The sequence below is a fragment of the Nothobranchius furzeri genome, chromosome 6 (assembly GCF_043380555.1).
Source record: "Nothobranchius furzeri strain GRZ-AD chromosome 6, NfurGRZ-RIMD1, whole genome shotgun sequence".
Classification (NCBI taxonomy): domain Eukaryota; kingdom Metazoa; phylum Chordata; class Actinopteri; order Cyprinodontiformes; family Nothobranchiidae; genus Nothobranchius; species Nothobranchius furzeri.
Window position 1 is genome coordinate 66,973,931 of NC_091746.1, and position 22,004 is coordinate 66,995,934.

At 41.5% G+C, this 22,004-nt stretch overlaps 1 protein-coding gene across 2 annotated transcripts in view; it reads right to left on the reverse strand.

The window, feature by feature from the left end:
- Positions 1 to 992: 992 nt before the first annotated feature.
- lamc3 (laminin, gamma 3) overlaps positions 993 to 22,004 on the reverse strand; it is a 267,136-nt gene continuing 246,124 nt past the window's right edge. For both annotated transcript variants that reach the window (XM_070552463.1, XM_015943222.3), the window contains 9 exons: positions 20,334 to 20,410; positions 19,849 to 19,983; positions 13,228 to 13,438; positions 9,570 to 9,716; positions 7,741 to 7,843; positions 7,253 to 7,455; positions 5,170 to 5,310; positions 1,974 to 2,073; positions 993 to 1,457 (listed from right to left, as the gene is read on the reverse strand). In XM_070552463.1, the coding sequence (XP_070408564.1) occupies positions 1,201 to 1,457; positions 1,974 to 2,073; positions 5,170 to 5,310; positions 7,253 to 7,455; positions 7,741 to 7,843; positions 9,570 to 9,716; positions 13,228 to 13,438; positions 19,849 to 19,983; positions 20,334 to 20,410 (1,374 nt within the window). In that variant the 3' untranslated portion in view covers positions 993 to 1,200. The remainder of the gene's footprint in view (positions 1,458 to 1,973; positions 2,074 to 5,169; positions 5,311 to 7,252; positions 7,456 to 7,740; positions 7,844 to 9,569; positions 9,717 to 13,227; positions 13,439 to 19,848; positions 19,984 to 20,333; positions 20,411 to 22,004) is intronic.

Genomic DNA, 22,004 nt, shown 5'->3' on the forward strand with positions numbered 1-22,004 from the left:
GTGTGTCAACGAAATTACGTATGAATGAATAACATATAAAAATAAATATTTTTTTAACAAATTGTTTATTTATGAATTTTTGGGGCTTTTGGTATTCACATTTTTCTGGGGCACCAGTAGTCCAGGAGGCAGAGCGGGTTGTCCAGAAAACTGAGGGTTGCCGGTTTGAGCCAGGCTCCTTCCAGGAAATTCTGTTGTGTGCTTGTGCATCACACTTCACCTGCCTTGGCAATGTTGGTGCTGGTCAGAGGCATCCTTGCCTTTGCTAGTCTGCCCCTGGGCAGCTGTGGCTACATTGTAGCTGAACATTGTTGCAGCGTTTGAATGGAAAGTACTTTGGATGCCTCAAAAATAGCTTCATAAATCAAATCCATTAGAATAATTATTTGCTTTGCCTCTGAAATTTAGTTTTTGTTAGCTTTATTTGGTTATATTTTGAGCGGGATTAATGTTTTTGGTTTGATCTTATTGGCACAAATCTTATCCCATACATGTGATATTTATGATGATCTCTCATTCAGACTGTGTGAGCATCCTTGAACCAAAATAGCTTACTTGCTTGAGAACTTCATCAAGATGGAAAGCCACAAAGAGGTTGTTGTCACCTTGTGAGCCCCCCCCCCCAAAAAAAAAAATAAAAAAGAGAAAACCTGCATTTCTTGCTTAAGCTTGACCTGATTCCCGCTGAGGCCAAGGTGACTAATTAGTAGTTAATCTAAGACGATGGAAATGAGTTGAAGTGTAATTGAATGTGTCAGTCTGACAGAGCCTCCACACACACACTTTACCTCCACCAAGGGATACTAATTCAGCATTATTCTATTAAAGTGTTATGAGAGTTTATTATTCACGGTGAGACTGAAGTTCAGAAGATGGCTGTTAAAAAAAGGTGATAAAGCAGAGAAAGAAAAACCACAAAGACAGAAGAGGAGGATTGAGTTTTAAATCACTGAAGACAGAGGACAGCTCAGAGGCTTTGGGCTGAAGTGTATGTGTGTCACTGTACAGTCATGGGAAAATGAATTGTAGCTTAAAGGGGGGATAGGAAGATAGAGGAGAGTGAGACGGGGACACAATACCGTTTAATTTTTAAATCTAAACCAAAAAAGGGGGGTGGGGGCCTCCTTTTATTAAAACAACCTCCCAGACTTTTCCCATCTCTTTCATCCATTTTCCTCACTGCCTGATTCTTCCTCGTCTTCAGGCTTCTCCTCTGGCCCGCGGGCAGGACTGAGGCAGGTTTGAGGCGATGTCCCTGAGACTGTCTCTCTCCTCCCTTATCTCCTGGATGTCCTGCTCGATCAGGGAGAGGCGGCTCTGTTGCTCCTTAGCGGCCGTGCGCAGCCGCTGGATCTTGGAGCTCAGCGCCGGGCTCTCCACGCTCCCTCGCAGCATGCTCAGACGCCGCTCTGTCTCATTCAAGATCCGATCGAACCGCTCCAGCGGCACGCTCCCATCTGGGGCGGGACACACCAGGGACAAAATAGATGGAGTAAATAAGATATCACACCATGAACAAACAGGACTCTGATATCCGTGCTTTTTCTAGGTTCAAAGATTTAAACTAAGTGTCAGCCTGTATGATGGCCTAATTACAGTGATTTGGTCATTATCCTCTCAGGCACATTAACACATGGACCGCAACGTGTCAAATCCTCACCTTTCATGTCAATTATCTAAATTACACATGAAATTATGCATGGAATAGTTTTAATTAACATGATATCCATAATTCTAGGTCAAAAACAGCTTAATTATTTTAATGCAGTTAAATAAATGGACACTTGGCCTCGTGAGCAGGCTGTAAGGCATGTTGTAGAGCCCAGATTAGAGTCCTGGAACTATTTCTATGTTAAATAAGGCGTTAAAAAAGCTCAGAACTCCTTAGTGATCTGACATTGAACATAAATGAAGATTTGTAGACTCAGACGACCCAGTGACAATCACCCATAGAGAGAGAGAGAGAGACTTACCAATCTTACTGATAAGTTCGCTCAGTGTGGAAGAGTAGGCCTCCAGCTGGAGTTTAGCTGCTTCTATGGCTTCTTTCATGCTGGTCAGAGACACTGCAGGCTAAAGCAGAAGGAATGAATACTAGAGAGTGTACACACCGCTCCTAAATATCCTCTAAGCGGTTTCTGTTTCATATTTGATTCATGTTAAACAAAAAGGTAGAGGGCAGCGATTTAAATTGAAACATCCTAACTTTTGTGTAATTTGGATGGGATCAAATCTGGACCTCTCTTAAATAAAAGCACAATAATTCCTCTTCTGTAGAAGCACTCTGAATATTACCCAACACTTTCATCACACTCCACCAACCAGAGTTTCTCTGAGACTGGATGAAACTAATAAAAAACAATAAATGTGAACCTTGTGTTCTAATGTGGGGTTTCTTACTTCTAATCATGAATAATAAACGACCCGCACTTGTATGGCGTCTTTCTGAGTCAGAGGACTCCAAAGTGATTTACACTACAGTGTATCATTCACCCATTCACACACACATTCCCACCCTGGTGGTGATGAACTACAATGTAGCCACAGCTGCTCTGGGGCGAACTGACGGAGGCGAGGCTTTCCGAGCACAGGAACCACCGGTCCTTCTGACCACCACCAGCAGGCAAGGTGGGTTAAGTGTCTCGCCCAAGGACACAATAGCAGAATTCTGCGTCGGAGCTGGGATCGAGCCTTCCGATTACTGGACAACCCGCTCTACCTCCTGAGCTACTGCTTCCCTCATCTACAGATGTTCTTCCTGCCGTCATGAAATCACAAATTTGTAAAAGTCACAACTGAATGCCAGAAACATCGCTAGAGTACGCTCAGGATTCAAGTTACGGGGGAGTTAGGGGGCGCCCAGCTCCCCCAAAAGGTTAATGGTTTCCCCTGGAAGCTCTCAACTCACACACAGGTGGGGCTTGAAAAATGAAGTTTAAACCAAGGCGATCGGACGGACGACAACCTCTATTGACATTCTGCACACGACACAGCATCTGTCCACCAGTTTGATGTGGCAACATACGTGATGCCTTGCTTGCCGGCATCGGACCTGTTTTGCTTATATCCTTTTATGCCTCCTTTGCTCTGATGAGCCATGAGTTTATCTCACGCCTCAAGAGGAGGGGAGGCTGATAACAATTTTCCGACACAATCTCTCTTATTATTGCACTGACCAAATGAAATAGACGAATGATGCGTTAACAAGTAGCAAGGTGCTGTGCACCCACCTGTGTGCCTCTGTTATAAGATAAGAAAATAGAACACATTTTGTGAATGAGGTAATGGCTGGATATTTTGACCGGACCTTGAATTTGAGCTAAAAGAACCTTTGTTAGTACAACGGTGGATGAGAATAACTGGAGTCCAGAGTGACAGAGAAAATACTTTAAAGATTGGATGATAAGAATTTTTGCTGAAAACTTGTCATAACCAAGAGAGATCTCCCAGAATTTTCTTGTGCTTTTTCGCCCACAGGTCGTGAAACCAGGAAATTGGGTTCTGATTAAGGTGCTGAAACAAGACAATTGGGGCAGCCAGAGGTGAGAAGGTCCATTCCAAGTACTCCTCACCACTCCTACCGCTGTGACGATTGCTGAGAGGCCATCTTGGATTCATCTATTCCACTGCAAGCTCATCAACATCAACCGACCGCTATTAGAGCGCAACGAAGTCTGGGTTTCAAAGCATGTAAACCCACTGGCCATCGAATAGGCCTCTTCCATCGCTAAAACTGGCGTGGAATGGGATGGATCGGGTCACAAACTTCTCTGTTCCGATTATAAAACCGGTCCAGACAACCGGCCCGGACCACGTCAATCACGGGACTTTTTTGGCTCCCTTCTGTTGCAGGTCCAGACATTTCTGGAGCAGTACGGTTAGGGTGGAGCAACAACACAGTCCACTGATTGGTTGACAGAAATACATCACCACTTCTAACAAGCAAAACAAACAAACAGAGTTCCGTTGTTTGTGTTTTTGTTAGCTGTACATAAACGTGAAAAGAATGCCAGCAAGTAGCAAGTTTTGGTCGTCTTCAGAGTTCCATACGACTCTCATCATCATCGTGAGTCCACAGGAGGAGCTAGATGGATCAGTAGTTTTGTTCTCATGGATGGCAGCCGAAGGGTCAGACCGGACGTTGGCACAGTGTCAGGCCAAGATGAAGGAATTAAAACACAATATAATTATTAGTTAAGGACAGAAACAGCCAGAATGGATTCATTTGATTTATTTTTTTGGATGGGAGAAATACACGGAGTTGCTACGACGCGCTGGATGCTATTTATAGCCTAGGCAGTGAGGCAGGCTTCTGGACTTAGCGACTGCACTCTGGAGTCACATGTGGAGGTTGTGGTAAACATTTTGTTTTTGCCTTTAGCTCTCTAGACCATTTATTGCAGCACAGAAATACTAAATAGTTGCACAATTGAAAAAGTCACGCATGACATTTCATTCATTACATTTCATAAACATTTAACCCCACCTGCCGACGTGATGGCCCAAACCGCAATCGAAACACTCGCCTGAAATTTCCAGACCCATACCGGAACACACCGGTCCAAAAATAACCAGACCAGCCCGTTCCAGATCGGCGATGGAAATTAGCTATAAAGGAGGCCCTCATCCAGAACCGGAACCACTCCTCTACTGGAAATCTTATTGAAGTCAAGCATCTCCCAAGAACTATGCCCAAATCAAAAATAAAAACACTTGGAGTGTACTGTAAAAAATCTCTACAGTATAAGGATTACTTTGATGTGTCTTATGTCAAAGGTTGTCTCTACTGTAGAACATTGCGTAATAAAAGGTGTTTGGTCTGTGTTTAAACTTTGTTGCTTAATGTCGATGTTTTGTTTTTTTTAATCTGTGATTCAAGAGACTGCCTCAGTTAAAACTGCCATCAAGTAATGGCTTTTATCAAGTCTGCATTGGAAACTCTGATTTGTCGCAAACCACATAAAGTCTATGAATATGTATTTCCAGGCTGTGCTGACTCAGGTTCATAATTAATCCTGCCAGTCTCATTCTTGCTGTGAACCAAATCCCTCTGCTACTGAGGTGCATATGTAAACATTTCTCCTAACGAATAAAGCTTCCCCTTCATTTTTCCTTTCTCTATAAATGAACTCCGAGGTGTTTTAATGGTGTGATTTTCTGTAAGCGTACCTCTGATGTGACGTGGGACGTTGCTTCCTTCAGTAGCAGCTCCTGCTCAGAAAGTTTCTGCAGCTCAGCGTCTAGCTGGGTGTTGAGCTGAGTTGATGCGGTCTTGGTATGTTTGGCCTGGGCCAGGATGGTTTTAGATTCCTGTAAACGAAGGAACACACATGAATGATTAGGGCTAAATGGTGGTTGCTCTGTAGCAACAAGGTTGCCGGTTCAAATCCCAGCTGCAGTCTTTCCACGTGGAGTCTTCATGTTCTGCCCAAGCATGTGTATAGGTTCTCCATTTTATTCCCACAAGCCAAAAGCGTGCATGTAAGTCTGAGTAGAGCTGATGCTTCTCATCGAACAGAGGCGAGGTGGTTTGGGCGTATGATGCTTCCTGATCCACATCCCCGCTGGGAGAAGAACCCAATGCAGAACTTCTCATCTCAGATGCACCTGTTTCAGGAAGTACCAGCTAGCTGGAGGAGAAAGCAGCTTCAGTCGGCAGGATTTGGACTACTTTCCTGATTTTTGGACATCTCACCTCGTTTTGAATAACAGCAACGCAACTCTACCACTGACTTTGTTTGCTCTGCAACGTTGATGTTTTATCTCCACAAAGCCTGGCTTATTATTTCTTCTCCTGAATCAGGTAAATATGTACAACAGCTGTAGTTCTGTAAATTGAAAAGGGACCCAGACTTCATATTTCTGAAGTAAATTTTTTTTCTAATAACTATTGTAAATAAAAACATTGTTCCTCAAATTAGTATACTTTTTTTTACACTGACAAACTGACAATCAAAAGCCTTAAATATGGCCTCAAAAACTACAGTCCAACATAAAAATATCTGAATAATGCAACAAAAAAAGAACATTTCAGAAGCAAAAGTTTAAATTTCAAAGGGAAGAAAGATAAAAACAAAGAAATTAAATAAAAACAATTAAAACATTTATCTAAAATCAAATGAATGAATTCACAAATAAAGACTTGTACTTTGAAACAAAATATTTATTTTTACTTCTTAACTATTTTGATTTTATTTCTTTGACGTCTTTTTGGTTCTCACCTAATTCTGCATTAATAATGACAATAAATGATAACAACAACAACAATAATAATAATAATAATCATTATTATAATAATACATTTAATTTCAGGCGCCTTTCAAACACCCAAGGTCACTGTAGATTAAAAAGAATTTATGTATTAATTACATATTACTCAGACTATTTAGGCTTTTATTCAGAAGGGCATGTCTGGTGACAGCCCTTTGCTTTTGCTGCACCTTGATATCACTTCTGCTCCAGGTGTTTGCATTTTGCACGAAAGTCCCAGTGGGAGGGGCTTATCAGTCCTTCATTCTCATTGGTTATGAGGGCGTGGAGTGGGTAAGTCCACCTTTTCTGTCCCTTTTCCAAACAGATGAATGGCAATCAACGTTTTTTGTTTTTTTCCCATACAGGTATACTTTGTGAGAGACTTTGTTTTCTGTTGATCCTTAAAGTGGCAGTGTGTGTTTTTCCTGGTGATAGGGGGCAGTAGATACCCAAATCTTTGCAAGCAAGTAGTTTTTTTGTGTTGGACGTTACCTACATATGCCCATTAGGATAAAAAAGCCCTGGGGAGTGTAAACTTCAGCAAAAATAACAAGCACATCAGACTCCCTTTCTTCCCTGGCAACAAGTGAAGAGGTAAATGTGTAAAACAACAAGATTTAAGACTGACGAAAGTTTTGTAACTGTTTGTTACAAATCAGAAAATGCATTTTGTCCTCTTGGGCTACCGTAGAAGGAAACATGGCATTTAGACCCGCTCCCATGTATTTCAAACCTGATTTTCATGGTTATACGTTACAACGCTGCCAACATTTTTTAACAACTGGGCAACATTTCGTTCATTTTCAACAACATTTTGATGGAAATTTCCAGTGATTAATGATTAAAAACTACACATTGTCTCTTTAAGCCACAAATCCTATCCCATACCTTTCTACTTTAAGGTTTTCAATGAATAAGACTAAGCATGAAAGAACTAAATTAAGACTTTTTGGTAAGAACTTATTTTCCTGGCAACCATCCAAAACAGCACAACTCGTACCTGTGCTGCAGCTTGTGCTATATGCTCTGCTTCTTTCGTGGTGTTAATGACGAGGTTGGAGTTCTCCACAGCAGCTTCAAGCGCCTTCTCGACCTTTTGGACCGTCTTTCTGACCTCAACGAGCACCTTGTCCTCCAAAGGTCTGACTTTCTTCACTGCAGCCCTGGTCTGGGCTTGTTGGTGGGGCCACTGCGCCACCATGTCTGATTCAGGGACAAGATCAAATCAAATCCAAATGAATTGCCGTTTGCTGAATTTTGTCCAGCTCATCCTATCCTGCTTACGCAGAAACCAAGTATTCTACCTCTGCCGACACAAATTTCTTGTTTCATTTATGCTTTTTGTGCTGTCAACAAATGGCAAATCAGACAATATTTTATATAGGAGATGTCATATTTATTACAGTAACAGAGGCTGTAGCTCTCACTTTAATTTGATGACAATTGTTGAACATGACATTATAAAGACATGGAAACAGAAAGTCTTACTCTCTACTTCTCTGTGTAGGCTGAACGCTTCTGATTCCACCTCTTTTCCCATCACCACAGATGACAAAGACACAGCCGTTGCTTCTTGAGTGTGAGCCTGCAGCTGTAGAATAAAAGATTACATAAAAAAGCATAAACGAATAATCAGGACATACACTAATGTAGACCAACTTATTTTTTACTTTACAACTTCTTTGCATTGATAAATGTTTTATTTATTTGTCTTTGCTGCGCTGATTCTATTACTTTTGTGAATTCTTATGTGTTACACAGAGTAGTAACAGTTTGTTCTCTACCATATTTTGTTTGCTGAAGGTTTCGGCTTCACAATGCATAAGAATCTATGATAATCCTGGATTAGACATACGCTAATAAGCATTGAAAATGAGATGCTGATCGCTGCTCCCCCTTGTGGTAGCTGTAGCATATAGCATCTTAACCCAGCAGAAACTTTACCCAAGCAGCACCAAAAAGGTTGCATTTGTTTACTCATTCCAACCGTGAGACAAGAATGTGGTGTACAGATGAAACTTCATGGAAAAGTCATGCAAAGGTTAATTTATGTCAGTTTAAATGTTGTATATGGAACACTATAGTGACATCTGGTGTGTGAAGGCTGTAGTTGCAACAATAAAACAAAGTTTCCAGCTGTTGGGATGTCATGTTCATGATAGTAAAGCGACCAGCCAGCCAGCACAATGTCCAGTGAAAAATAAGGTAAGGACTTATTTCTACTAATAAGTTTATTTTGCGACAGGATTTAACGTTAGAACATCTGGGCTCAGATGCAGCTGCTTGCATTGTTGAGTCCACCATTTTCCACAGTGCCAGCCTCACTGTGCCGAGCGGACTGTTTAACGCATTTGGCAACCCGCAGTGATGCCCTCTACTGGCTGGTAGATGTAAGCATACACCCAGCGTTGTGCCCGTCAAAATAAATGTTTGATTATTTTTTGTTAAGATATAGCTTTTAACCCTCCCACTGTCCTAATGGGTGTGACCCTGTGAGGAAAGTTGACTATTGAGCAGGGTTGATGGTTTATCCCTTGGGTCTATGTGGCAGGGGTGAGGAGTGAGCACCACCTCACCCCTGCCACGTAGACTTATCAAGGGATAATCCATCAATCCTGCTCAATGGTCAACTTTCCTCGCGAGGTCACACCCATAAAGGCAGTGGGAGGGTTAAATGAAATACTCAACGGTCATTCTGAACACCTCTAAACGCCCCATGGAGGTTTTACTTTTTTTACATAGCTTTTTATTAAATTGTTCCATATTCAACCTTTAAAGGTTGATACTAATATATGAGACAGAGTCATTACAGGCAAAGCCAGATATTTCAGCCTATTTTGTTCTAAATGTGATGATTATGGCTTACAGTTGATGACAACCCTACATTCAAAATCTCAGACAGTTAGAATATTGTTCAATATTCTAGATTCAAAGTGTCATGCTCCAATCGGCTAACAAATCCAGAACACCAGCAACCAGTTCCCGATCCTTTAGATGGTCTCTCAGTCTGAGTTAAATAACTGATATAAATGAACTTTTGCCCCGTAAATGTTCCAGTTAGTAACTCAGTGTTGCTTATTGAAGTGAAAAAGTACACGTTTTATAAATACCTTCACTTTTTACAAAATGCAGCATTATCAAAATCAGAATTGAATTAACACAGAATACACAGTGATATTATTAATACTCAGTGTTAGTATTCTTAGTAATATTATTACTGATAATAATATTAACACTGATAGTAATAATAATAATAATAATAATAATAACCTTTTGCAATAAAAAATACAAAACGATAACAATTACAATTTACTTACAACTTTAATGTCCTCTACTTTCTCCAAGCTCCTCTTGGCTGCCCGTATCAGCGGTTCAAGCTTCTCGCTGATCTCACTGATGAGATTTTCTTTCTTCTGGATCTGCTGGTCGAGCTCTTCAGTTTGCTTCTGAAAGTTCTCACCCCACTGAACAGAAGCAGCAAGACAGAGAAGCGAGCGCTGTTGGAGCAGACCTTATTGCTTTCTGTCACTCGTATAAAAGCAACATGTGGATCTTCTCAGAGGACCTCTTCGTTGACATCATTAGTTAGATTTCTGTGCACTCATAGCTAACAGTTTTTAAAAGGCCTCAAACAAATCAGTCATTTTGCTGCATTTTGTCGGCTAAAAAGCTAAAAGATGCTGCAGCAGTTACCACACACACACCTCCTCTGGAACAACATGCACTCTATATGCAGTACATTCTGCCAAAATCTTCCCCTTCCCCTGTGCCAACTTGGTGTCCTCTGCCTGCCAAACGGTAACTCAGGAGGGACACTTGAATGATCACCTCGTGGTTGTGAAGCCTCAGCCAAACAGTTGAGAAGCACTTCATATCCATCTCCTGCTGCTGCCAAGATACATCATGGAATTATGATCCTCTAAGGATTTCTGGAGATGCTAGTTACCGTAAATCATCTAATACAGGCCTGTATTCAATTAACGGCCGGGTCTCATATTTTGGCCGGTGCCGGAGTCGGCGGCGGTGAATAATGGCCGGTCTCTTATTGTGGCCGGGTGGAATGTGGTAACAAGCAAGTACGGGGGGCGGTTGTGTCATCGTCTCACTTTTGATTTGCCAGTGATAGACCGCGAGGGTAACTTTAACCGTGCGGAGACGAAGAGGAGGCGAAAATTTGATTTCAAGTTCAAAGAGAACGTACGCTGCAGAACACTGGGGAGCAATAGGGGTTGTATGAACCAGTCGACTTCACTATAGTGACTTTTATGCCTGTCATCGACTAGTCACTGTCACGTGATAATGACCGGCAAGATGCAGCCCTCGGAAAAGACAGCAGTCTGCTGTCAGCAGGTGACAAGCTCCTGCGCTCGGGGGGGCAACGCGCTGTGCCAGAGCGTCAGTACTGACACGCGATCGTTCATGTCGGTTCATTTCCTTTAATGTTTTCTGTCTTTTATTTGCGCCTGATGTGTTTCGCTGCTGTGGAGCGGGGCGCATCACCTTGTCCTCCAGTGACGCACCGATCACTGATGCGGCCGCCAAGCAGGGAGCGCTCCGCTGTTTTTGCGGTCGGTAGATCTGCGTCCTGAGCACGGCCACAGTAACATTATCAAATCAGGTGTCGCCACCTCAAAAACCAAGTTAACACACGATCGTTTATGTCGGTTCATTTCCTTTAATGTTTTCTGTCTTTTATTTGCGCCTGATGCGTTTCGCTGTGGAGCGGGGCGCATCACCTTGTCATCTGGTGACGCACTGATCACTGATGCGGCCGGCAAGCAGCGAGCACTCCGCTGTTTTTGCAGTCGGTAGATCTTTTAGAACTGCAGTTCAAAGGTAACTCATAAGGTGAATATATATGAACCCAGGTAGCAGTTTTTCTTTAGGATTGAGAGGAGATGCAGGAAGATAATAAACAGGCAGGACAGAAAAATAGTCAAATAAAAACAAGTTAGTTTTTGTACCTGGTGGTTGCAACAAACAGACACCATTGAAGGTAATCAGAAGTGAGGAACAGAAAATGAAATAATTATTTTAATGTTTGGAGCAGCAGGAACTCCAAGAGGCTGCAGGCGCATCAGTGAGTTTGTGCTGCTGCACAGAGGGAGGGGGGAGAGGGCTGAAGCAGAAACTACCGTTGTTAAAAGAAATGTGTTTAACTTTGAAAATGTGGGCGCAATTTTAATTGCCAAAAACTCCAGCGAACCATTAGTTCATTTTGCTCAAATAGAAACAGAGGCCTGCCTCTAATTCTGACCCTCCTTCCAATAAAGGCCTGGGGCTTGATGAGCTTGAGTCAAATACAGGCCCGGGCCTGTATTAGAGGATTTACGGCAAGTCACTTTAAGGCTGACCTGCTTTTATGAAGATGATTCCTGCATCCTTTTAGGTTCACTTTGGTAATGATGGGTTGGACCTTCTTTTTGTCATCAGAAACACATTACTTCTTCATTGTGAAGATTGTACAAGGTGTCGGATTCCTCAACAGTTCTGGTTAATATTAATATGACACAATCACACAGGGCTGGAGCCGCTTTCTGGCTCTCATTGGAGCGGTTTGCAGCTGAGTGTGAAGCAGCTGGGATGACAATCAGCTCCTCTAAATCCGAGACGATGGACTAGAGTCGGAAAAGTAGAATGCCTTCTCCAAGTCAGAGAGGAGGTCCTGCCTCATGTGAAGGAGTTTAAGTATCTCTGGGTCTCGTTCACGCGGGTAGGAAACATGGTTAGCGAGATCGACAGGTGGATTGGTGCTGCGTCTGCAGTGATGCGGGCGCTGTACCAATCTGTCGTGGTGAAAAGAGAGTTGAGCCAGAAGGTGAAGCTCTCGATTTACCGGTCGATCTAAGTTTCCCTCCCTTATGGTCACGAGCTTTGGGTAGTCACCGAAGAATGAGATCACTGATACAAGCGGCCAAAATGAGTTTTCTCTGCAGGGTGGCTGGGCTCTCCCTTAGAGAGAGGGTGAGAAGCTCGGTCATCAGGCATCTGGTTAGGATGCCTCCTGGATGCCTCCCTGGTGAGGTTTTCCGGGCTTGTCCAACTGGGAAAGACCCAAAGGAAGACCCAGGACACGCTGAAGATCAGCGGCTTCTAGACTACTCAGATCAGCCCGTCTGGAACCAGCAATGAAGCTTCAGTTAAAAACATCGCCTGTCACAATGAGAGGATGGTTTGGACCCAAAATGCAGTTACCCAGGATGACACGAGGTAGGAGTAGATGTGTAAAGACTAATCCTTTTATTTTAGGAAGAACCCCAAAACTAACATAAAATCCAAAAGGGCAGGAAGGCAAAGTCAAAAATCAGGAAATCCAAAAACACAAGAGGAACGAGCAGACTGAGAATAAATCACGCTGACAACATCAATGGACCGACAAGAACAATGAGACAAGGAGGGCTCATATAGACAGGGAGGAGCAATTAGGGAAACAGGAAGCAGGTGTGTGGAGTGAGGCTGGAGGGAAGGCAGGTGACAACAATTATCTGGATGGGGAAGCGAACCAGTGGAGGGCAGATAAACCTAACACTATATAAAACACAAAACTAAACCTAAAGACTAAGGGAAGAACTCACACAAACACATACACATACTGACACACACACACTCATACACACATACAATGAACTGGGGAACAAGAGGCTGTGGCTATAACTTAAGACACACAACAGAGATGCAGACAAAGGACACATGAGGGCGCTAAGAGAACACAAAAGGGAATCCAGAGAGGGATGGAGAAACATTAGGAGACACATGGGGAAAGACGCAGACAAAGGACACATGAGGGCGCCATGAGAACACAAAAGGAGAACCTGGAGTGGGAACTGGAGGGGCTGGGGAACAAAGGGACACAGAACATGACATCGCCAAGTCATCTTCTCCATGTGTGTGATTGGCTTCATTTTCACAAGCAGCAGAATGTGTGTAGCCAATAAAGTGGCCTGTGAGAGGAACATCTCATTTTTTAGGGCTCACCTCGGTTGTGTTGGTTGGATGTGTTTGGTTGAACTCTGTTCCATTCATCTCTGATCTGGAATCCATCAAACCCAGCCAAGGTAAAGACGACGTGATGTTACCCAGGGCAAGCTTTAAACCAACGTTTTCTTCCTCCAGGGCCAGATGTTCAGCTTCGGTATTATTTAGCTCTGATGTCAGGTTCTTCTTTAGCTGCTGCATTTCAGTTATCCTGACATAGAAGAAAAAGTTATAAAAACGTAATGCAACCAGGATGTGTTAACATTAGTGCATCACATTTCCTGTACGTGTTCAGCTTGTTGATGGGAACATTTTGGGTCACACACGTTGTTGACATTAATTTTAGTCTTAGTGGACGTTGATAATGATGGTGATGTACAAGTGCTGAGGAGCCAGGAAATGTTCACATGGTGTAAAAAAAGCCAGATGACAAAAGAAAGGTGTTGATCTGATTTTCAAAATGTCATTTTTTTTAAAACAGCTTCACAGCATTAACGACATTCAGTCTGTTTTGGATCAACAGAGTAGATACAGCAATAGCATGTGCAGGTCTTGGCTGCTAAGCATTAGTTTTCACAATAATTAACATGTTTGGTGGAGTACAGAGATACTGGAGTATTGTGCTCTTCATGGAAGGTTGTCACAACGCTGTGGCAGGAAGGCTGCAGAACAAAAACATCTGTTTGTTATAGCGTTTGGAAACAAAAGTATGTAAGTTTTTATGGATGAATTTATTCATAGCTATTTTAAATGTGCCAAAAATTCATCCATCCATCTGTTTATGTTTATCCATCCATCCATCCATTAATACATCCATCCATATATCCATCCAGATATCTGTTTATCCATCCATCCATCCATATGTCCACTCATATATCCATCTATCCATAAATCCATCATCCCTCCATCCATATATCCATCTAGATATCTGTTTATCCATCCATCCATCCATCCATCCATCCATATGTCCACTCATATATCCATCTATCCATAAATCCATCATCCCTCCATCCATATATCCATCTAGATATCTGTCCATTAGAGGTGGGAAAAATGATAGATTCTAAGATGCATTGCGATTCAGCCGTGCATGATTCTGCATCGATGCAGCAACGTGACATAATGAGATTTTCTCCCTATGTCTACGTCTATGTTCTGGACGTGCGTGGGCAATAAAGTTTTGAGGTTTTACCACTAATTCCGGGGGCAGAGTTGCAATGACATGCACACTGCGTTGCCCTAGCGCCAATTTAAAACAGAAATGGCCGACAGGGATACAGGGCCAACATTACTTAACCCTTTGATGCATAATGGTCACTACAGTGGACAGGTACTCAAAATTGTTATTTATTTATTTTTGCTATTAAGCACAGCTGTTGAAGACTTTATTGCATTTGAGCCCCTCCATTTGGACTTCAGTAAGTCAAGCCAACATATTTCATGTTCAGAATGCACGCTGTCCACTGAGGTGGACATGTAATAAACTATGTGTAAATTAAATGTTACAAAAAATGTGTAAATATGAAATTTGTTCCATTCACACCTAAAGATGAATGAAAACAATTGTTTAAAAAATCATGGTTGAAGATTTCATAATTCATGCATCAAAGGGTTAATAAACTAATGCAATTTAAAATATCACCTGAAGCTTTCAAATGGTTCAGTTCATACCTGGAGGGTAGATAGGGTTAATGAGGTCAAGTCAAGTTTGCTTGCAAACAACATGGGTGTACCACAAGGATCTGTGCTTGGTCCATTGCTGTTTACAATGTACATTAATGACCTTCCGATGAGCTGCTCAGGCGTCAACTGCCAGATGTATGCTGATGACATCGTCATTTATGTGTCCACAAAAACACCTGGCCTGGCAGGAGAGCGCCTGACGCAGGCTTTATCAGACATCTCAGAATGGCTAGAGTCATCCCACCTAACTCTTAATGTTAAAAAAAACTGTGTCCATATGCTTCTCCATGAGAAACAGGCCTGATCAGGAACTATTTCAGGTTAGGATTAAAGAGGAAATCATTGAAGTAAGGAGTGATGTGAAGTACCTTGGGATCATCCTAGACAAACACCTAAAATTTGACAGTCAGGTTAAGCACGTCTGTAATAAGGTTAAAACACATTTAAACTGCTTCCGTTTTATCAGAAGGAACCTGTCACACCAAACTGCTAAACTGTACATGCATGCACTGATCTTTCCGCACTTATCATACTGCATTACATCATGGTCACAGGCTTCATCCACCACTCTAAAACCTATAGTCTTAATATACAAGCAAGCAATAAAAAATTATGGACCAGAAACCATTGAAATGGCATCATTGTCGCATTTTAAGGAAACAAAATCTTCTCACTTGAAAATTTTATTAATTTTAGCACTCTAAGATTCTTTTTCAATTGTTTAAATGATAACTTGTCTAAACTGGTCTCTACTGTGGCCATCAGACGTCAGAGCTCTCATAGAATGATCACTCGAGCCTCCACCTGCGGCAATTGTCTCGTCCCGCGGTGCAAGACTTCTTTTGGTCAGTCTGCTCTTTCTGTAAAGGGGGCCAAACTTTGGAACTCTCTACCTGCTGACCTAAAACTAGAAACGGACAGTAAAGTTTTTAACAAAGAACTCAAAAAATGGTTAAAGTCTAAACAACAATGTCTACATGAATAGTTTTAAAGTCTTACATTGCTGCTCAAATTGCCTTGTTTTATTCTTTTTATTCTTTTTTATTGAAAATTGTTTGCAATTTTAATCTGTTTTCTGTTTGATTTATTGTGGATCTCTTTGTATTTTATTTAAATGTACTCTACTTTTTAGAAAGGTTCTATGGACAAGTGTTGTAAATTAGCACGTGTGCTAACACACTAAACAATGCATCTGGTTCGTCCAATGTAATTGCTGTGTCCATGTCAAATAAACATCACTACTACTATCAGTAATCAAAGATGTACCCATTACATTTAAATCGGATGTCTAGGCTAATTTCGGTTTTGGGATCCTGGATGTGAAAGAATCACTTAACACAGTATTTGTTTACTATTTTAAAATTCAGTTGTATTCTATCTTAAAGCTGCTCTACAGAAAACATTATTTCTTATTTTATTTAAGTAATTATAGGCAGCACACTTTAAAAATTGTTGCTCACTATAGTGAATAGATGTACAGTATGTTCTGTTTTTTAGGGATATCGAAATAAAAAAGAAATTGAAAACTATTCTACTGCTTTTATTATGTAAAGAAAAATTTTGTTTGAAGAATCGTGATGCATTTCAGACTCAAATCGAAACTTTTGGCAGGTAATCGGAATCGGATCGAATCGTGAGGCAGGTAGAGATGCACACCACTGCTGTCCATCCATCCATCCATCCATCCATCCATCCATCCATCCATCCATCCAGATAGGGCTGCATGGTAGCGCAGTGGTTAGCACTGTTGCCTCGCAGCACGGAGGTTGCAGGTTTCTGCGTGGAGTTGCGTGTTCTCCCCATGCATGTGTGAGTTTCCTCCGGGTACTCCGGTTTCCCCCACAGATGCCCTATAGATTATAAATTGTACATCGCTTTGGATAAAAGCGTCTGACAAATAAATAAACATAAACATAACATAACAGATATCGGTTTATCCATCCATCCACATGTCCACCCATACATCCATCATCTCTCCATCCATATATCCATCATAGATATCTGTTTATCCATCCATCCATCCATCCATCCATCCATCCATCCATCCATCCATCCAGATATCTGTTTATCTGTCCATCCATACATACATATATACATATCCATTCCGATATCTGTTTATCTATCCATCCATCCATCCATCCATCCATCCATTTATCCATCATCCATCCATCCATATATACATAAATCCATCCAGATATCTGTTTATCCATCCATCCATCCATTTATCCATCATCCATCCATCCATATATACATAAATCCATCCAGATATCTGTTTATCCATCCATCTATCCATCATCTATCCATATATCCATCCAGATATCTGTTTATCCATCCATCCATCCATCCATCCATCCATCCATACATACATACATACATATCCATTCTGATATCTGTTTATCTATCCATCCATCCATCCATCCATCCATTTATCCATCATCCATCCATCCATATATACATAAATCCATCCAGATATCTGTTTATCCATCCATCTATCCATCATCTATCCATATATCCATCCAGATATCTGTTTATCCATCCATCCATCTATTCATCATCCATCCATCCATATATCTGTTAATCCATCCATCCATCCATCTATTCATCATCCATCCATCCATCCATCCATCCATCCATCCATCCTTCCATCCATCCATCCATCCATCACCTATCTGTTCATCCATCATCCCTCCCCTAATTTGACATATTTGTAAGGAAGTAACAGCACACATTTTCTCTCTGTGTGTGTGTGTGTGTGTGTGTGTATATATATGTGTGTGTGTGTGTGTGTGTGTGTTAAAAAAGTTACAAAAAATAAATAACACATCTGTTTAAATACACTTGTTGAAACCTAAATATATCCGACCCACCAGACATTTCCACCCAGCCCTTTGGGCCCTAACACCCTCCATTTGGGGTACTTTGAAGTTTAGCAGCAAAATTGATGTCCCAAATATTAAAACTGTTTACATTCTCCAAATACAACTAAAACTACAATCAAAAAAGTTTAGATGGAAAACAAAGTTCTTTTAAATATTAAACAGCAAACATTTTTTACATATAGATACATTTTTTAGGTTTTTAGAGTCATTTTTGTGAGAAAAATGTATTTTTTTTTACCAAACCATTTGACTTCAGCTGAGGGAGTCCTGTTAGCTTAATCCAGTGAAAAACATGGATTCCTCTGATACAGAGGAAACTGTAAATGTTTATAATTCTACTTATGATGGACCAAAACCATAAAGGTATGAGTTTGCTGCACGCCCCAGAGAGCAGAGACAAACCAGAGTGAGAAACCATCGGCCAAAGCAGAGATTATGGAGAAGCAGGTGTCTTTTGAGTTAAAGATGCTAGCTTAAACTCACGTGCTAACATCACAATATTGTACAGATTACCACCATGTACCAGACAATTAAAATAGTATCGGTCAGTTAATATAATATAATAACAATGAGCGTCTGGCAGCTGTCTCACACTCGTTAATACTCATTCACTTAATGTAGTTTAGCGCTTAGAGAGAGAGGGGGAGAGAGACACCTGTCATCCGGTTCAGGAGCTCATGCGGGCTTCTGTGAGCTGGATCCGACCCAGACACCAGTGAGCCAGTCGAGCTGGTATTTTTAAAAGCTATGAATCCACTCCGGGTGGTCCAGGTGGCAGTTCTGATCTGGTTCCGACCCAGACACCAGCTCGACTGGCCCACCGAGTCGCGCGTCTCTTCTAGTGGTCGATTCAGACCTGGTTCTAACGGTGATCTGAGCTCCAGAAATCTGTATTTGATTTTTTAAACCCCTCCACGGGTCTCCGGTGCCCAGCATGGACCTCCCTGTCCCAGTACCGACCGATGTGGGCTACAGAAAGCCGTCTTTTCAGCTGCACAAACGCCCTCAGGCTCGGAGATAGAGGCGCTGTTTCTCTTATCTGGAAACTTGTGGACTCGATGTCCAGACAGGCTGGAGTTGGTACAGCCTTCACAAACTATAGCTTGTCAAAATGAACACAATCCAAAACTAGTAAACACATGTTGACTCGATAACATGACCTCTCTACCCTAAAACTACCCTCTCTCCACACTGAGCTGAGGCAGCGCCGAGCTTCTAACTCCCTTTGGTTACGTCAGAGGTTCAGATTTAGAAAGCAGTGCATTTATAGAAGCTTTGCTGAGAAAGGCCACTTTTTACTCCAAACACTCTGCTGTTATGCATTTTCAAACTAAATATTATAATAATATTTAATATTATTTAAAACTAAATATTTCAAATAGTATTTTTTGGACAGCATTTTATATGAATTAGAAAAATGTTTTAACCTGCAATTTGCTCTTTAATTAAGATACAAAAATGCTTGAACTTTAGTTTAGAATAGCATCTCATGGTGTCTGCTGGAAAAAAACTACGACCCTCAAACATTTTTTAGTTGAGGACTCCTGATCTAAAGTATCAAAATCCAAAGAAGCATTAGGGCAAAATTCCGTTTGATGCTTCCCATCAGTGCAGAAGCTGCTCACTTTGCCTCCTAGGAACCATACAAACATAGATGAAGATGAAAATGAAGAAGGTAATCAATTTTGAGCTCCTTCTTTTTCTTCCTTGCACTCATTATGGCCACCAGAGGGCTTTTTGCATCATTCTGCCTGGCATTCAGGATAATCCTCAGAGCAATCACACGCTAGGCGACGCAGCCAGCAAATCCAAGGAAGCCACAGGCTTACAGCGAGGAGAAACTGACCTCCTGTGGTTAATGTATTACTCCTTGACTTCAATGTGCTTTAAAAAAAAAGGGGGTGGCATCAAAAATGGGACTCTGAGTTAAATCACAAGGATAGGTGCACTTGTGAAGGGGGTGTAATTCAGGGGCTTGTGCTGCTTGTTGGGATTAAGAGTGAACAATGATTTATGTGCGTATAAATGTGTGTATGAGATCTTTTTCATATTTGCTCACTTTTCTGTCAGATTCATGATGTACTCCTCTGTGGAGTTGTCCTGCAGTAGATCCATCAGGAGGCTGAAAGTCCGATTTGAGACCTGCACCACCCTGCTTGCCACAGCCTCAATGTGGTCCGCCACTTCCTTGTGACTGCGAGAGAGGAAGAAAGAAAATAAATAAAAACAGAGAGAAGGAAAAAAGCAGAAAAGGCATGTAACCGAGAATAACAGACTGCTGCGACTGCCTGAGGGGGAAAGTGGAATGAATTTCAGCACCGATGCCTTCCGCTCACCGGATCTCCAGGCCAGGTTTCTGGAACTACCGCTTAATGGGGCTGCACACTCCGAGCAGCCGAGAGCATCGATTCACAGTGGTCTAACCACATCGTAAGTTACAACCCGCTCCCTCCACAAAAAAACAACACAAGAGCCAGGATCCACAGATTACTGGGGCAGGATCTGCTTTTAATTGACCACTAAAGGCCCATTGACCCGACTTACCTTTTCATCAGGACCTGTGAGTCATTGACCATAATGTTCCATTTGTTCGGTGCTGACATCGCTTCAAAAGGAATGATCTGTGAAAACGACAGAGGAAGAGAAAGCAGCTCACTGAGCGGCGTTACGAACAAGACGTCTGGCTGTGGGGAGACTTATTTTGACTATTTTGACACCTTAAATGAAATGATAGAAATTATATTTATAAATGAATTATAAAAAACATATTCTGAACAAGTATATAGTGGAAAATAGATGATTTATGTGGGTGTCCTTTATTCCAAGGAAAAGTAAATTGTATCAATTGTAAAAAGATGTTTTTTTTTCTTTTTTTGTTTTTTTCCATATAATTTGGTGGTTTTTTAGTGACTTGTACCATTTAGTTTGTTTTAATGTAGGTTTTGTGTGTAACGTGAGGAAATATGGGTTTTCTATCACAAAGGTGGTGCTGGACGCAGCTAGGTCAAAGCTGGGTCATTGAGAACTTTCGCCCACAGATTAAGTCCTGAACGCCAGCGAGTCTGGGAGGAAACCATAACATCTGCCACCTGCAGTCTACCAGAAGATGTGTTTACATGAGTTGTACCCAGACCAAGTCAAAACATAAAGTTTAAACTTCTTTTTCTTGATTTTAATGTTAAAAATAACCATTATCATTTTGCTCATTATAAATGTATTTAATCAAATGAATGGTTCTCATGCTTTGGGGTAATTATAATGGATTAATGAATCCACACTTAAGTAGATAATGTTGAATGTTTGGTACTGACCTTCACACTCAAGCACACAAACATTCACACACACCCACACACACCTTCCCACAGTAAAATCCAGACACATTTGATGACGCACATGTTTTTGCTTTGAGAAGGGAGGTTTTTGGTAAGTTTCAGTCTTTTGTAGTTCAGTTCGTGTTGGACAACGAGAGAGAACAGACCTGAAAACCAAAGGGGGGGCAGAGCCTGTTGGCTCGTTCTTCCCCCCTTTCACGCTGTTTCTGCCAAGCCAGGCAGAATAGCTGAATCGCGACTTCTAACGAAGACTCATTACCGAGTCTTTTGATTTCTGAGTGAATTAACTTAAGAAAGCGCATCGATAAAACGCTCTACCATCCACGTGTACCGAGGGCAACTCTGGACCGGTTCCGTTCGACACCTATGTCTCCTGTCAGCCGCCGGTGTCATCTGGATGAACCACAACATTCTCCACGGCCCGGATCCGAAAGAGGGTCCACAAGAGTTCGGTGAGACAGAGCACGGTTTTAGCGTTTGATGCAGTTCTCTGATAAGACCTAAGTTTATCCAAACCATCACTTCACTCAGACACCTGTTTCTTCTTGAAGCAAAATCAGACTCACACACGCATTCATGTCACAACATTCTCAATCTTCATAAATTCACCAGAAGGTCTATTTGAGCAAGAACAGCATATAAACTGTTAAAAGATTGTCCCACAAAGTTGCCAATGTGATTGTTATTTCCTGTTTGTCAATTTTCAAAATCATTAGTTTAATTTGAAGAATTAAAACTTTTAATCCTTCAAACTTGTTTCCTCATTGAACTGAAACACAGACACTCAGATATTATCGGCAGTTTATGGATGAAAACAACCTTTGAGTCTTCTGAACAATATAAAATTTGGTTATTGATTTATTAAAATTAATATTCCGAATTA